The sequence below is a fragment of the Talpa europaea genome (assembly GCF_964194135.1).
Source record: "Talpa europaea genome assembly, chromosome: 4".
NCBI classification, from domain to species: Eukaryota; Metazoa; Chordata; class Mammalia; order Eulipotyphla; family Talpidae; genus Talpa; species Talpa europaea.
In genome coordinates, this window is record NC_140070.1 from 47,668,763 (window position 1) to 47,686,942 (window position 18,180).

At 35.8% G+C, this 18,180-nt stretch overlaps 1 protein-coding gene across 2 annotated transcripts in view; it reads left to right on the top strand.

Annotated features, from left to right (window-relative positions):
- The window catches only part of PPP2R3A (protein phosphatase 2 regulatory subunit B''alpha), a gene marked incomplete at both ends in the record, with an annotated part of 96,307 nt that overhangs the window by 60,550 nt on the left and 17,577 nt on the right, over positions 1-18,180 (top strand). For both annotated transcript variants that reach the window (XM_084232474.1, XM_084232475.1), the window contains 3 exons: positions 14,377-14,552; positions 15,072-15,190; positions 17,377-17,483. In XM_084232474.1, coding sequence (XP_084088600.1) covers positions 14,377-14,552; positions 15,072-15,190; positions 17,377-17,483 — 402 coding nt within the window. The remainder of the gene's footprint in view (positions 1-14,376; positions 14,553-15,071; positions 15,191-17,376; positions 17,484-18,180) is intronic.

Here is an 18,180-nt window from a genome sequence, read left to right on the forward strand (position 1 = left end):
CGTGCAGGGGATCACGTTCCATAATCGCCATTTTGCAGCAGGGACCTTTCTTTGCTGGAGACTTGTGAACCCAGCAGAAGTTCCCCAGAGGAGCCAGTGGTGAGCTGGGAAGGTCGCCCAAGATGCCGGCCAGTACCAGCAACACAGTGTCACAAGGAATACGGCAAATTAGAAAACAGGCAGTAGGGAGTAGAAAAACCACATGCAACCCAGCAACTCCTCAGCAAAAAAGCACACCGCAAAAAGAAAACCATCTACCAGATTGCAACGACAGTAACTTAGAAGAACTTCTGAGCCTTCCAGATAGAGAATTTAAAATTGCTGTGATTAAAAAACTGACAGAAGTCATAAAGGAAAACAATGATAAGGGGAAAATAATTAATGACCAGAAGAATGAAATTGAGTCCCTAAAGAGGGAAGTAAAAGAAATGCAGGAGATCAAAGAATTAATGGAGACGCTAAAGAACTCTGGGAAAAGCAATGAAAGCAGAATAGATGAAATGGAAGAACGAATAAGTACTCTTGAAGACACACTATAAGAAAGTGAAAATCAAAATCAACAAAAACTATGAACCAGAGACACTTTTTCGGGGGTGGGGGGCGGGAGGGGAGGGATTGGGGTCAGAATGGGGGGATTGCAATTGTATGGGGAATATAAAAATAACATTTATTAATTAAAAAAAAAAGTCAAAAAAAAAAAAGATGAAGGTGACTGTATTATGAATTAAGGTCTAATACAACAAGAGGAAACAATACTTATACATCAAGTGATAGAGCACTAAGATATATAAGACAACAGAACTTAAGAGAAATACTGATAGGGCCTCCCTAGCAGCACAGGGGTTAAGACGCAACCTATGAAGCTCACCGCAGCCACTGCAGCAGGAGTTCGATGCCCGGCCAGGGAACTACCCCCATGGTGCAGCAGAACTCCTGACTCTCCCACTGCAGTGTTTTTCAGTCAATCTGCCTGTTCTGTTCCCCACTCTGTCTCTGGTGAATTCTCTCACCTCCCACAGCTCTGGCCTGTACCCCAGTTCTTGTATGTATAAATAAACAAATGTTTAAAAAAAGAGAGAAACATTGATAGTAACATAATTATAACAGACCTAATACCCACTGATAACAATGGACAGATCAATAAGACAAGTATAAATAAGGAGCCAACTTTACATCAGACCCTAGATCAAATAGGTCTAACAAAAATCTCTAGAACACTCTACCAAACACTGCTACATACAAGTTTTGCAAGTGCACATGGAACATCTTTAAGTTTAGACCATATATTGGGACAGGATTCAATTTTCAATAAAACAATGGAAATTATACTTAGTATATTCTCTGACTACAATGCCATAAAACTAGAAATCAACTATAAGAAAAAAACAGGATAATATGAAGACATGGATATTAAACAACATACTGCTTAATAGAAATTGAATAAAAGAGGGCCTCCCTGGTGGCACAAGGGGTTAAGATGCAACCTATGTAGCTAGCCGCAGCCACTACAGCAAGAGTTCGATCCCCAGCCAGGGAGCTACCCACAGCAGATCTCTCCTGACTTGCTCACTGCTCCCCTCAGCAGTGTATTTCAGTCAGTCTGCCTGTTCTTTTCCCCACTTGGTCTCTGGTGAATCCTCTCACCCCCCACAACTTTGGCCTGTACCCCAATTCTTGTATGTATAAATAAATAAATCTTTTTTAAAAATTGAATAAAAGAAAATTAAAAGAGAAATTTAAAAATACCTTGAGATGAATGAAAATGATGATACAAGCTACCAGAATCTGGGATGCAGCAAAAATGGTCCTAAAGGGGAATTACTGTACAGGCCCATATTAAAAAGCAAGAAAAATCCCAAATAAACAACCTAATATCACACCTAAAACAATTTGAAAAAAGGACAAATAAGACCCAAAGTTTAGGAGGAGGAGGAAGCAAACAATAATAATATTTAAAATAGTGATAAAAAATACTACAGAAAAAAATTTAAGTAAAACCAGGAGTTGGTTTTTTCAGAAAAACAACAGATAAACCCCTAACCACATTAACAACAAAAAAAAATTTTTTTAAGGAGAAAAACATCAATAAACAGAATCACAACTGAAAGAGGAGAAATATCTACAGATATCAGAAAAATACAAATGATTAGCAGAGATTGCTATGAACAGCTGTTCGCCAATAAATTCAGTAACCTTGAAGAAATGGGTAACTTCCGAGATCAAATATAATCTACCAAGACTCACCTAGGAAGAAGCAGAGAAACTGAACAAAACAGTCACAAATATGGAAATTGAAACAGTAATACAAAGTCTTCTGAAAAACAGAATCCCAGAATTAGATGCCCTAGCAAAAGAATTTTATGGTACTTTTATTAAAGAATTAATCCTCACCTTACTCAAATGGTTTATAAAATCTTAAAGAGTCCTCCCCCATACATTTCATGTTGCCAACATTACCTTAATACCAAAACCAGGCAAAGATAGCACAAGAAAATAAAATCATAGGTCAATATCCTTGATAACATCAATGCAAAAATGTTCAACAAAACACTAACAAATTGAATTTGACAGTATATCACAATGATTATACACCGTGATCAAGTGGGATCATCCCAGAGATGCAAGGATGGTTTAATATATGTAAAAAATTGGTGTAATACACCATATAAACAAAAGTAAAATAGAAACCACATGATAATAGCCATAGATACTGAGAAGATTTCATAAGATTCAACACCCATTTATGATAAAAAACTAAGGAACCTACCTCAATATAATAAAGGTCATATATCTCAAACCAACAGCCATATAATACTTAGTAGTGAAAAAAAGGAAAGCTTTCCCCAAAAATCCACCATAAGGCAAAGAGGCCATTGTCACCACTTCTACTTCATTTAGTATTAGAGGTTTTTGCCAGAGTTACCAGACAAACACAGGAAACAGAAGAAATCCAAATAGAAAGATAAGTGAAACTATCACTATAGATGATATATATAAATTATAAACAGTGCACCCAAAAAATAATAGAAACAAATGAAGTGAAATGGCAAACTGAAAAACTCCATAGCTTTTTTAATGTAGAAAGAATGAACAAGCAATAAAAGAAATTAAGAAAAATAAGTCCATCTATTATTGCTTCAAAATAAAATATCTTGGAACAAAGTAACTAAGAAACCTATACAATAAGAGCTACAAGATGTCAAGAAAGGACTTAGATAGGGACATAGGAGATGAAAGGATATTTCATGATACTGGATTAAGAGATTCAAAATAATCAAAAGGACCATCTTGCCTAAAATACTATATTAATTTAATACAATCCCTATCAAAATTCCATCAATATTTTGCAAAGAAAATGAACAAAAATATTGAAATTTATGTGGAACCACAGAAAACCTTCAAGCAAAAGCAACCTTAAGAAAAAAGAAATGGAGGTATCTGACTCCAAACTTTGTTATAAAGCAACAGTATTAAAATCAATATGATATTGGCACAGATATAGATACATGGACCAGAGGAACAGAATCAGAAGGCCAGAAATAAGTCCACACATACACAAGTATCTAATCTATGATAAAACATCCATGACCATAAAATGGAGATGAGACAGTCTCTTTCTGGGAAATTTGAGATGCCACATATAAAGGAATAAAGATGGATTACTCACTAATACCATATGCAAAACTAAATTCCAAATAGATTGAAGATTTAGATATAACACCTGCAATGATAAAAAAATAGAAGAAAACTGGTGTTAATATTCCATGACATGAACAATAAAGATATTTTATTGACTCAACTCTATGGCAAGGGAATTAAAAATAAAAATAAACATTTAGGATTATGTTAAGTTAAAAACTTGTATGCAGCAAAAAAAAAAAAAAAAACAAGATAATGAAATAGAGACCCTACTGAATGGGAAAAAAAATTGCACAATATGTAAATGATAAGAGGGTCATATTCGAGATAGATTAAAAAAACCACACACTTCAACAAAAAACCCAGTTAACGAATGGGCAGCAGATATAAACACACAATTCACTAGAGGATATTCAGAAGGCATGAAAAAAATGTTTATCATCACTCTGTAAGAGCGATGCAGATTAAAACTACAACAAAATATCCTTTCCTTGACTGTCTTTAAAGATTGTATTGTGATGTGTGTCTTGTAGTGTTTTACCTATATTTTCTTCTATATATTTTATGGTTTCAGGTCTTATGTCCAGTTCTTTTATCCATTTTGAGTTCATTTTTGTGCACGGTGAAAGGAAGTGGTCTAGTTTCATTTTTTTGCATGTGGTGGTCCAGTTTTCCCAGCACCATTTGTTGAACAAACTGTGTTCCATTGCATATTCTTTGCTCCTTTGTCAAAGATCAGCTGTCCATATAAGTGTGGTTTTATTTCTAGGCTCTCCATTCAGTTCCATTGGTCTGTGTGTCTTTGGTTTGTGTTCCAGTACCAAACTTTTAATTATTATGGCTTTGTAGTATAGCTTGACATTTGGAAGTATGATACCTCCTTTCTCCTTTGTTTTCATTAGTAGGGCTTTGGCTATTCGTGGTTTTTTTGTGGTTCCATATGAATTTCATCAGTGTTTGTTCTATTTCTTTGAAGAATGTCATTGAGATTTTTATTGGAATAGTGTTGAATCTGTATCATCACCCAAAGCAAAGAAAGTCAAGGAAAAAATAAACATGTGGGATTACATCAAACTGAAAAGCTTCTGCACAGCAAAAGAGACATTAACCAAAACACAGAGGCACCCCACTGATTGGGGAAAAAAAAATCTTTGCACTCCAGTCAACTGATAAGGGCCTCATCACAAAGATATACAAAGAACTCACATGACTCAACAAAAACAAAATAAACAATCTAGTCAAGAAATGGGCAGAAGAACTCAAAAGACATTTCTCCAAAGAGGAAATGCAGAGGGCCAAGAGGCTTATGAAAAATTGTTCAACATTCCTTATAATCAGGGAAATGCAAATTAAAACCACATTGAGATACCACCTTATACCAGTAAGAATGGCATATATCAAAAAAAAAAAAACCCAACAACAAATGTTGGTGAGGATGTGGTGAAAAAGGAACTTTCCTATATTGCTAGTGGGGGTGCAAACTGGTCCAACCACTATGGAAAGCTGTCTGGAGGCTCCTCAGTCTACTGAAAAATGGAGCTACCATAAAACCCGGCAATTCCACTCCTAGGGATCTACCCAAAGGACACAAAAACATTGATTCATAAGGTATACACCTGTACATCTATGTTTATGGTAGCACTATTCACAATAGGTAAAACCTGGAAACAACCCAAATGCCCAAAAGTAGATTACTGGATCAAGAAGCTGTGGCATATATACACAATGGAATATTATTCAGCAATCAAAAAAGATAAACTCATGCCATTCTCAGCAACGTGGATGGAACTAGAAGGAATTATGCTCAGTGAAATAAGCCAGAAGGAAAAAGAAAAATATCAGATGGTTTCACTTTTAGCAGAAATATAGGGAAACCAAATAAGACATCAATGTAAAAAAAAAATAATAACAGTACAAAACACAACAAAGCAAAAACAGACAATTATAAAAAAGCTACAATGAAATACTACCTCACACTTGTAAGAATGGCACATATCAAAAAGACCCCCAGCAAGTGCTAGAGAAGATATAAAAGAAAAGGAACCCTATTATAATGTCGATAGGAATGTGAACTGGTAAAACCATAATGGAAAGCAATCTGTATTTACCTTAAAAATAAAGTGGTGGATCTCCCCGGTGGTGCAGCAGGTTGAGCGCAGTGCATTGAAGCTGTCTGCAGCCTCTGCAGTGCAGGTTCGATCCCAGCTGGCCAGCAAGAATCCCACATGGCACGGCAGACCTCTCCTGTTGCACCCGCTGCTCCCCTCAGCAGTGTGTTTCATCAGTCTGCCTATTCTGCTCCCAGCTCTGTCTCTGGTGAATACTCTCACCCTCCCGCACCTCTGGCCTGTACCCCAGCTCTTGTATAAAAATAAATCTTTAAAAAAAGAAAAAAATACTTATAAAAAAATTAAAGTGGTTATATCATATGACCCAGCAATTACACTCTGGGACATGTATCCACAGGATATGAAACCATCAACAAAAACCCCATATGTTCGACAATATTTACAGCACTGTTCACTATTTACAAAAGTTAGGACATAGAAGCAGCCTAAATCTGGATAAATGGATCAAAAGGATATGGTATTCATATGCTATGGAATGTGATATAGCCACTAGAAAGAATGAAATGCAGCCAGTTAAACCAAATGTAGGAAATTTGAGAATATCATGCAGCAAAGCAAGTCCAAACAATAAAAATAAATATTAGACATTCAGATAACAGACAACCACTTTAAAAAAGAAAAGAACTGGGGCATCCTTGCCCCTCCCTGGCCTGGTTTCACCAGGGGATTTCCACTTTATTTCTGTTCCTTTTCTCCTTAATAAACTTTTTCTTTCTATTAAAAAAAAAAAAAAAAACTGCGTATCAACAAACATCCTGAGGGCTCTGAGATTAGAGGAAGGAGAAGGGAAAAAGGGGTCACAAAGGATGGCAGGGTACATACAGATGATCACATCTCCAAAGGAAAGAAAATCTTTTGTGATCAAACATTTTAAAGGGCCTACCAGAATATGCCTCTGTATCGACACAGTTAAATTGACTTAGGTGTAGTCATCACAAAATGCAGAAGATAGAAAATTGTATTTAAAAACTATATTGTGGTCTCTTGCTGCATCTACTATGAGAATGAGGATAGTTCTGAGCAACCAGACTGGCGACATTCAAAAAAAATATTGACATTTCCTTGAAGGGACACAATGTTATTGTGAAGGGGGCCCAGAGGCAATCTGTGGAGGAACTTTAATATCAGTGTTGTTGAACTCAGACTCCTTGAACAGAAAAAGAAGAGGCTCCAGGTTGACAAATGGTGGAGAAATGGAAAGGAACTGGCTAAGATTTGCACCATCTGTAGACATGTGCAGAACATCATCATGGTGTTACACTGTACATCCATTACAAGATGATATCTATGTATGTTTACTTAGACCCATCAATATCACCATTCTGGAGAATGGGTCTCTTACTGAAATCCAAAATTTCTTGGGAAAAAAATACATTTACAGGATTCAGATGAGACCAGGCATTACTTGTTCAGTATCTCAAGCCAACAAAGATGAGTTAATTCTTGAAGGAAATGACATTGAACTTATATCACATTCACCTGCTTTGCTTCAGCAAGCTACTATAGTTAAATACAATGATATCAGGAAATTTTTGGATGGTATCTGTGTTTCTGAAAAAGTTCAGCATGCTGATGAATAGGAGCTAAGTTGTCCAGTTACAGAAACAGCAAGATACTAAGTGATTCCTGAGGCCTACTTGTGATATATCTTTAAGATGCAGTGGAGTTATTAATTTGGGGGGCATAAAAATGGAGAACTGTATTTTTCACTGGGAAATATTTAACCCCTAACAGTAAACTGCTTGACAGCTGATTTGTTCATGGATATGATAATGACTCTAAAAGGTAATAGATTTACATATATATACACACACATGCACACACTTACATTGTAAGAACTCAAACCATTGTTGAAAGAAATTAATGAAAATCTAAAGGATTATGACATCCATATTCATGCATCAGAAGACTTAATGTTGTTAGGATGGCAGTACTTCCAAAACTGATATATAGTCAAAACAATTCCTAGCAAAATCCCAGCTTGTTAATTGTTTTTTGCAGAAATGAAAAGCTAAATCTTGAATTCATATGAAAATGCAAAGGGACCAGAATAACCAAAACAATCTTTGGGTTAAAACAAAATCACAGCCCTCAGTTTGAGAGAGATTTCAAAATTTACAAAGCTAAAGTAAAATAGATTGGTAGAGGGCCTCCCCGGTGGTGCAGCGGTTGAGCGCTGGGTTGCGAAGCTGCCCGCGGCCTCTACGGCGCCGGTTCGATCCCCGGCTGCTCCCCGGCCACCGGAGGAGGGTCCCACATGGCGCACAGACCTCTCCTGCCGCCCACTGCTCCCCTCAGCAGTGTACTTCGGTCCTTCTGCCTGCTCTGCTCCCCGCTCTGGCTCTGGTGAATTCTCTCACCCTCCCGTGCTTCTGACTGTACCCAGTGCATGTATAAACAAAACAAACAAACAAACCAGCAAACAAATAAATAAAGCATGCCTCTATTAAAAAGAGAAAAAAAAAATAGATTGGTAGAAAGACAGACATAGCTAAATGGAACTGAATTAGAAACCCAGAAATAAACTCTCACATTTATGGCTAATTGGTTTTCTACAAGGATATCAAGATAATTCAATGTGGGGGGAAGGAATAATGTTTTAAAAAATGGTACTGGGAACTGGTTAGCCACATGCAAAAGAATGACTTTAGACCCTTAACTCTCATTATACATAAAAATTAGCTCAAATAGATCACAGACCTAACGGTAGGAGGTGAAACTATAAAACTGTTAGTAAATAAGCAGTAAATTTTCATGAACCTTGGTTAGACTTAGTTTCTTTGCTGTGATATCAAAATCATAACCAAAGAAAAACTGATTGAATTGGACTCATAAAAATTAACATTTTTAGTGCTCTCGAAGACAACATCAAGGAAGTAAAAGGCAACCTCCATAGCACAGAGGAAATAATTGTAGATGATACATCTATTAAATGACATATCTATTATATATAAATAACACTACTCAATAAAAAGACAATTTAAAAAATGGAAAACAAATCTAAATAGATTTTTTTCCCAAAGAAGGAGAGCTAATTTAAAACATTCAATTCATCATAAACAGCAGCAGGCCCCTTCATGCCAACTTTTCATACCCTGAGATCCATAACTAGGTCCTTACATAAAGAAATAATACCCAAAGTGTTTTTGAGTATGCACCACTTCTCTGCCTTAAGTGTTGTCTTTCTCCTACCTAACAGTTAACATATGATTAAGGCTTTATTCTTTCCTGACAAGTGTTTAATAAATAATGGCTTATTTAATCCCTTCTATCTCTGTGAATTTAGGCATCAGTGATCCATTTTACAGTTGAGGAAACAAGTTCTGGGAGGGTACACACATAGTAAGTGACCTCACTTGGAGTCAAACTAATACATGTATGACTGCAAATCCTGGACTCTTTTTCACATTAATGCATGACCTACCACAGCAAAAAGTATGTTTATATGTCTGTTTTCTTAACTGGGCTGTGGAATCTCCCAAAGAAAGTTCTCTTGTTACTAAGAAATTCCTTACTACTTAAGAGATTCAAAATTAAGTCAGTATAGAAGAAAGTAACTCCTGAATTCAACCTGATATTTGTTTCCTTGACTCTGGTATTTATTATGTATTCATCATGTTTCTTAGTGTTCACTGTGCCTTACTGAAGCAGAATGTGAGCAGAAGACAGTTAAATCTCAGTGTTTTAAAGTACTGAAGAAAATTAAACATCAAAATTAAATTCTTACTTAACAAAATGTAAAAGACAACATTGTAGAAATCTAGTTTGCAGCTTATGAAAGACATGGGTACAAAAAATTTCCTAAAGAAGTTAATGGTGAGTGCTGTGTGGAATACTTCCTGCAAAATTAGGATCTTGAATCTTTTCTATCGTGTTTAGATACTGAAAGTGTCTTCAGGTAAATTGGCTTTTGTGGACAATTCTCGCAATCCTCTTTTGGGGTGTCCTTTAACCCTTCTGTCCAGGTGATGGTTGTTTATCACATTCTTGTCTACCATAGTCTTCTGACTAGATATCCTCTCTAGCCACACTAATTTTTATGTCTGAGTCTACTAGTCCAGTGCCTTTGAAAGTTGTAGGAGCTAAAATATGTATACTGAGCATGGAAATAAATAAACATTTAGCTACTCCCTAACCAATAGTGGAATTTCTTACAACTTTCTTCTTGAATAGTTTATAGGAGTTTATATCAGGGATGAGAAATCTCTGGTACACAGGTTAATTTTATTCAGCCCAAGGGCAAGAGGTAATGTTGTTTATGCCTACAATTATACAAATACAGGGCCTCCCCGGTGGTGCAGCTGTTGAGCACTGGGTTGCAAAGCTGCCCGCAGCCTCTGCAGCGCCGGTTCGATCCCCGGCTGCTCCCCGGCCACCAGAGGAGGGTCCCACATGGCACGCAGACCTCTCCTGCAGCACCTGCTGCTCCCCTCAGCAGTGTGTTTCAGTCCTTCTGCCTGCTCTGCTCCCTGCTCTGGCTCTGGTGAATTCTCTCACTCTCCCGTGCTTCTGACTGTACCCAGTGCTTGTATAAATAAACAAACAAACAAATCTTTTTTAAAAATTATACAAATACAATTTGTAATGAATATTATTATGCTTTAAAACTGAAAATTGGTGGCAAAAATATAAAAAAAAATTGACATCGCTTCTCATTGAGTAATTATTCCTTCTGTGTACTTTCCTGTCTTCTAATTTCTCCGCAATGAAAGTCATTACTTCTAAACTCTGAGAAAATGTTACCTTTGGTCAAAAAGAAAATCTGCATTGAAAGAAACTTAAAAGAGTCTCTAGTATTTCCACTAAGAAAATTTCCCTAAGCATGTTTTTATATGTGGTTAGTCATCCAGTCCCTGCTTCTAAACTTTCAGGGACAAATAACTCTATACTGAGGTGTTCTGTTCATTTTTCTAACTCTCAGTCTAAAATTATCTTCTATTTTTGTAAGTTAATCCTTTTTATGCTAATTTTCAGAGGATTATATTTGATTAATCTACTACATGATGCTCTTTCAAATATTTAAAGACCTCTATCATGTGAGTTTGGCAAATAGGGAAGCAGTAAATCTATCTCTAGATGTAGAGATAGATTGCATTTTTTTTTTAAAGATTTATTTATTTATTGCTTGATTGATTTATACATACATGTATACAAGCACTGGGTACAGTCAGAAGCACGGGAGGGTGAGAGAATTCACCAGAGCCAGAGCGGGGAGCAGAGCAGGCAGAAGGACCGAAGTACACTGCTGAGGGGAGCAGCGGGCAGCAGGAGAGGTCTGCGTGCCATGTGGGACCCTTCTCCAGTGGCCGGGGAGCAGCCGGGGATCGAACCGGCACTGCAGAGGCTGCGGGCAGCTTCACAACCCAGCGCTCAACCGCTGCGCCACCGGGGAGGCCCTAGATTGCATTTTAACTTTCTCTTGCATTCTACCTTTCTTCTAGTATATTAGAAAGAAGTGAGGTATATGATATATCATTATCATATAGATTCTTTAGTTCTTAATTGAAAATGCAACTGACTAAAGTAGTTTATATTTCTCAGCAAAATAAGTTGCTTTCACTTGAATTCTATTAGGTATTTGTCAAAATCAATACACATGTTCTTATCCCACATTTTTTTTAATCTGAAGTAATAAGAATTTCAAGATACAGAGAGACCATAGGACAGCCTACTAAAAAATAATGACACAATGGTATAGCAACCACACATTACCACATTTAATGAAGGTTTCTGCTCATGAGACCTATCTCCTTAAAGTTTTTTTAACAATCACAAAATGTTTCAAAATGATGCAGTATTCTACCCCTTCTGTAAATCTCAAATTAGATATAGTATGACTGGACCTCACAGTGGCCAAATTCTACTACCTTGTATTTGTTGGATTAAATTAGTGTGCCCTTTCTTCATTGATGGTAACATTAAACATAAACCTGGTACATTTTTAAAATAGATTTCACAACAGAACTTTGCAAGTAATACCTGTTCAACTCTGTTGTAATCTAAAATCTCTTTCTGAATAAAAAGTAAACACAGATCTTAGTGCAACTACACAGACTGAGTATATGTATACTGAAGAATGAGATGCCTGCTCTTCATTCCTCATACAACTGCAGTAACCTGCAACCTGTCCTGAACCTCCAGGCCAAAGACTAAAAAATAACTTTCCTGGGGTGTCTGAGCAGCCCAACAAAACAGACTTGAAGTCTTGACTTTTAATTCAATGAGGAAAAAACCTAGTCAAAAGTCATTTTAAAATAAATACTGGAGTCAACAATAAGACAATACTTTCAATCTCCTTTTTAGCACTTATTGCTTACATGTGAGCAGAGAACAAAGAAACACTACCTGAGTATATTCTCTTCAATAAATACCTGAGTTTATTCTCTTCAATAAAACACAGAAACTAAATAGAAGGGGGGGTAGTAACTTGGATGAAACAGAATTTTAGGAAGAAAACTTTGGCAGTAACAATAAAAAGGACAGTTATTAATATCCTTAGAGAGATAACAGAAGAAATTAAATTGACAGAATAGTAACTTTCTTAAAAGGCACATTCAGAGAACCAAAAAGGAACCCTGGGAAATCAGAACTATAACAAAAATAAAATACAAAATATTCAGAAAATATAACTAAGTAAATCTCCCCAAAAGAACAAAGATTAAGCAATCAAAGATTGAGAAAAGACATGAAAATTAGAGAGCTGGTCCAAAAAATCCAACATAACCGGAAAGTGAAATATGATGCAAGTCATATATGTAATTTTTAAATTTAGCCATGAGACTGATGTCAGCAAGATGGCAAAATAGAGGTTTCCATTGCTTTTCCCCCTCAGTAAACATCAACTTGAACAACTAACTACATGAAGCAAATATACCTTCACAAGAGCTAAGGGTTTCAGGGTATTGCAAAATACAAAATCAACATACGAAAATTACTTACATTCCTATACACCAACAATGTAGTATCTGAAAAAGAAGTTAACAAAACAATCCCACCTACAGTAGCATCAAATAAAATTCTTCAGACCTAATTTACCCAAGGAAGTGAAAGATCTCTAAGGTGAAAACTTCAAAATATTGATGAGAGAACTTGGAGATAATACAAATAAATGGAAAGATAGCCTATCTCCATGTGTTGAGAAAATTCCTAGTTAATATATACACAAATTCAAAAAATACCTATCAAAATTCCAGTGACATTTTTCACAAAAAAAAAAAAAAAAAACAGAAAAAACTAAAATTCATAAGGAACCACAAAAGATCAGGAATTACTACAAAAATCTTGAGCACCAAGAACAAAAATGGATACATCACATACTACCTGATTTCAAGAGACTCTACAGACGAGTAATAAAAACAGCATCTTATGCATGAACAGACAAATGGACTAATGAACAGAATAGGGAGGTCAGAAATAAATCCACCTATTTAAGTTCAGGTGACCTTCAGCATGGCTGCCAAGAACACACACATAGAATGGACACTCTTAAAGGGTATTGGGAAAACAGTTATCCCCTGTAAAAGTATGAAATTCAACCCTTTTTTCACTCTAAATGCAAAAGTCAACTCAAAATGGATTAAAGACTTTATGTAAGACCTAAAATTATAAAACTACTAGAAGAAAACATAAGAAACAAGCTTGGTGACATATCCATGTGCAATTTGATCTCTTGGGATAGAACCTGAAAAGCACAGGCAATAAAACCAAAAATAGAAAGTAGAAATACATCAGAATGAAGAGAAAACCTACATAATGAGAAAAAATATTTCCAAACCATATATCTCATGGAAGGTAGTATCCAAAATACACAAGGAACTCAAATAAATATAGCATAACAAGATAACAACCCAATTTTTAAAATAGGAAAAGGAAGACATACAAATAGGCAATGAGTATATGAAAAGATGTTCAAGATCATTATTACTGAAAAAAATCCATATGCCTTTTTCAGGAAGCAACTGAAGGATATGTTATACCAAACAAGAAAGTAAACCAAGAATAAGGAAAATGTAAGCTACAAGAAAGGAGAAAGATGTAAGATCTCGGATGAAACTGAATTAGGCCTGGACATCAGCCAGTCCAGATTAGAATAGGTCAGAAGGAAACAAGAAACACTTCATCAGGAAAATCCTATTAATAGTGACTAATTATAAATATAGAAAACTAGCAGAGATTTTGGGGTTGAATTAGTACTAGGTACACAAAAAGGAAGCAGATAAGAGAGAAAAAATATTGTTATAAATTAAATGTTGAGTTATTTATATTAGGAGATTGGACAAGGCAGGTAGGTAAATAGAGAGCTAAAACCTTATCTTTTCATAATGTGAAAGTAATACACAAATATAAAGGACCAAATAGGCATCTTATCTGAAAATATAAAGATAAAAATCAGAATAACCAGATGTTGAAAGTAGTTGGATCTCAGGAAGAGAAAATTGAGGGAAGAAGGGTATGCAGTTTTTACTAACAAATTTTATAAAACTATAACCCTGTATGTCTAAAATATACAACTTGTAACTTTTATTTAAAAAAAATATGGGCGATAATAAATCTGAGCGAATAATGGACCTTTACCAGGCCCTTGCTAACGAGTGTCCTCATCTCCTAGCATTGAGTATTGGTTCCGTTGCATGGATGTGGATGGGGATGGTGTACTCTCCATGTACGAGCTGGAATACTTCTACGAGGAGCAATGTGAACGGATGGAAGCTATGGGCATTGAGCCACTGCCATTCCATGATTTGCTATGCCAGATGCTTGACCTAGTGAAGCCAGCAAGTGATGGTGAGATTGAGGAAAGGGCTGTTAACTCTGTTCCCCTGTGTAAGAATATGGGCACATAATCCTGGATTACCCTAAATTACTGAATTTACTAGAGTCTTACCTACCCATTCCAAATGTTTAAGTTTCTCCTTTACTATTAGTGCAAAACCAATAATTGATGGCAAATCCTAAGAAATAGGATTTGCATAGAAAGGGAAAAGCAGATTAATGATGGGGAGCAGGATGAGGGGAGGTGGGGACGGGCTATTTAATGATGGGTATAGAATTTTCTTCTGGGGTGATGAAAATGTTATGAAACTTGACAGTGGTAATAGTTGCACAACACTGTGAATATACTAAAAGCCACTGAATTGTATATCCTAAAGTGGGTTTAAGATGGTGAATTTTACCTCAAAAAAAAGAAAAAATACAATTTTTATAATAAAATAAGCACATAAATAAACTTTTACACTTAATTGAAAGTTTTTTCATTTGCCAAAATCGTGCTTGGTCAAATCAAATGTCTTCATTTTTATGTAGGCAAAATAACGCTACGAGATCTGAAGAGATGCAGAATGGCTCACATCTTTTATGACACTTTCTTTAATCTGGAGAAATACTTAGATCATGAACAGAGAGATCCCTTTGCAGTCCAGAAGGTACAGTATAGTTTTAACTCTTTGAGGACTATGGTTTCAGGGGCAGTGCCACAGATAAAAATGGTCTCTGCCTTCATGAATTTTGCTTTTTAAAGAGTAACGTGTAGAACATTTAATCAGATACTGAAAAGAGAAAAGAAAAAACATAGAGCACCTCTCACCACAGCCAACGTTCAAGTTTAGCTAACCTGCATCTGCCTATCACTGAGTGAATTATATGGCCGTAAACTTACATATTCACTGGAAACTAGTTACAAAAATCATTTTGAAAATAATTTTGTTTTTCTAATTTTTTTAAAAAAGTTATCAATAGGCACATCTTCCTTAGAAAGTATAATTGGTCTTGATTTAATTGTACCATTCATTTCCAGAATGCCATAGTAAATAGCTTTCCCTATCATAATGAAAACTAGAAGTGCCTCGTGATAGGCAGCTTTTAGTTAATAAAATTTTTCAAGTATTAGTGATTGCTATTCATGGCGATCTGTTTAGAGTCATTCTACACTTGAATGGAAAAGGACTGTTTCATTTGGGTCCTAAAGGAGTACATCTACAGGAAGCTTTCACATTCTTTTCTTTTTTCTTCCACGTGTGACATAACTGTGTGATACAAATAGTACTATCAATATGAAGATCACCTTCTAAAAACAAATACACTCAACTGATCTTGGGGCCTACGAAGATACATATTGCTAGCCTAAACTCAATAATGAATTTCATTGATTTAAGATGCCCCATTTTTTTATGTACCTTTAAGCAAGAAAAAATGCTATTATAATTCTGAGGTACATGCCTGTTTCAGAGATGTTCAAGGGGTAAGGTAGTGGTTACAATTGATTGAATACATTAACACATCATGTGGTCAATATTAGGTATGTGGATTCTTACAGGCATAACAAATCTTACATTCTAGGGCAGTGCTAACTCATTTTCATGTTGAAAAATATCATTTTACCTAGAATATATAACCTAAAATATTTGCCCATGTTGTAGAAACAGGGTGGTGGGGGGGGAAGTATGGCTTTTCCCCGTTTCTTTTGATTCATAAATTTTACTTTAAAATTTCTACTTTAAAAGTTTCATTTTCTTTAAAAGAGATGGTAATTATCAGTATTTAAGATCTGCAAAGAAAAGTATTAGTCAGAAAGTACTCAGTAAACCCAGGCACTGTGTTGAAGAGACACTGGTCATATAGAGATGAAAAAGAATAGACAGCCACCAAGTATATTTAGTACAGCAAGGGAAATTATTTGGGGGAGGAGGAGTGTTTCCCGGAAGATATGACAGATGACATTAAGTTTGAGCTGGCCTTTAAAGAAGCAATAAAAATATACTGGGGTAGAAGGGACTAGAGAAAGATCTCTGATTACAAGGCTAAAGAACCTAGACCTGCACCCCTATGTTTATTGCAGCACTATTTATAATAGGTAAGAACTTGGAAACAACCCAAATGCCCAAAAATAGATGACTGGATCAAGAAAATGTGGTGTATATACACAATGAGATACTATTTAGCAATCAAAAAAGATAAACTAATACCACTCGCAGCAACATGGATGGAGCTGGAAGGGATTATGCTCAGTAAAATAAGTCAGAAGGAAAAAGGAAAATATCGGATGGTTTCACTTACAGCAGGAATATAGGGGAACCAAATAAAGGATCAGGGGAAAAAATAACAACAATAAAAAACACAACAAAACAAAAATAAACAGACAACTATAAATCAGAGACTTTCTGCAGGAGAGGGAGAGGGATCATAACGAGAGAGGGAAGAGCACAAGGGACTATGGTGATGGTGCACAGGGGAATTGGTGGTGGAACTTATGGGGACTACATCTGAGAAAAGAAAGCAAATATTAATTAAAAAAATGAAAAGTAATGTAAAATATATAAAATAAGTTATTTAACAATAAAGAATCTAGATCTAAAGAACCTAGCTGCTAAACAATTAGAATTTTGCAATTATATATATTATTTATATTATTTATTTAGATAATTATTATTTTGAGGTGTAGAAAATCACTTTAGGAGAGCTAGTTTAGCATCTCTTAATGTGTTGAAATAAAAAATTTTTGCATAGGGTTTGTTTTTTTTTTTTTTTTAGTGATGTACATTTGTGATGACCTGTCTCCACTTCTTTGTGTCTGAATATTTTTGTTTCCTGTGACTTTCTTCTTTTCTCTAAGGATGTTGAGAATGATGGGCCTGAGCCCTCCGACTGGGACAGGTTTGCTGCTGAAGAGTATGAGACTCTTGTGGCCGAGGAGTCAGCCCAAGCACAGTTCCAGGAAGGGTGAGTTTCCCTGTGTCTTACAGAACTTTTTTAAAAGAGGCCTGCTATTTTTAAGAGCAGAAATATTAAGATGACTTTTTAAACCAAGCTAGGAGAAAGCTAACAGAACTAAAGCAAATTAATAGTAAATTTGATCATGTTTATTCATTTTTTAAAGATTTATTTTTATTTATTTATGAATACAAGAACTGGGGTGTAGGCCAGAGGTGTGGGGGGGGGTGAAAGATTTCATCAGAGACAGAGTGGGGAGCAGAACAGGTGGATTGACTGAAATACACTGCTGAGGGGAGCAGCGGGCAAGATAGGAGAGGCCTGCTGAGCCATGTGGGTTAGCTCCCTGGCTGAGAATTGAACTTGTGCCACAGTGGCTAGCAAGCTTGGTAGTGCTGTGACTTTAACCCCTGAGCCACCAGGGAAGCCCAAATTTGATTGTGTTTAAAACAAACCTTTATCATCCCTGGTTTTGTGCATTCAACAGTGAAGGAGGAAGTAACTCCTACAAAAAATTCATAGCAAGGTATAATTCCATAAAGGAGCCATGGCATGAAATTAAATTATCCAAAACTTTCACTTCTTAGAACATTTCAGCAACTTTATAAATTGCTGGTTTTTCCCATTATCTTCTAGTGATTCCTTTAGCAATTTCCTGATTCTTTCTTAGTTTCTCAGTTAATCCTTATCATTAATGTAATACACT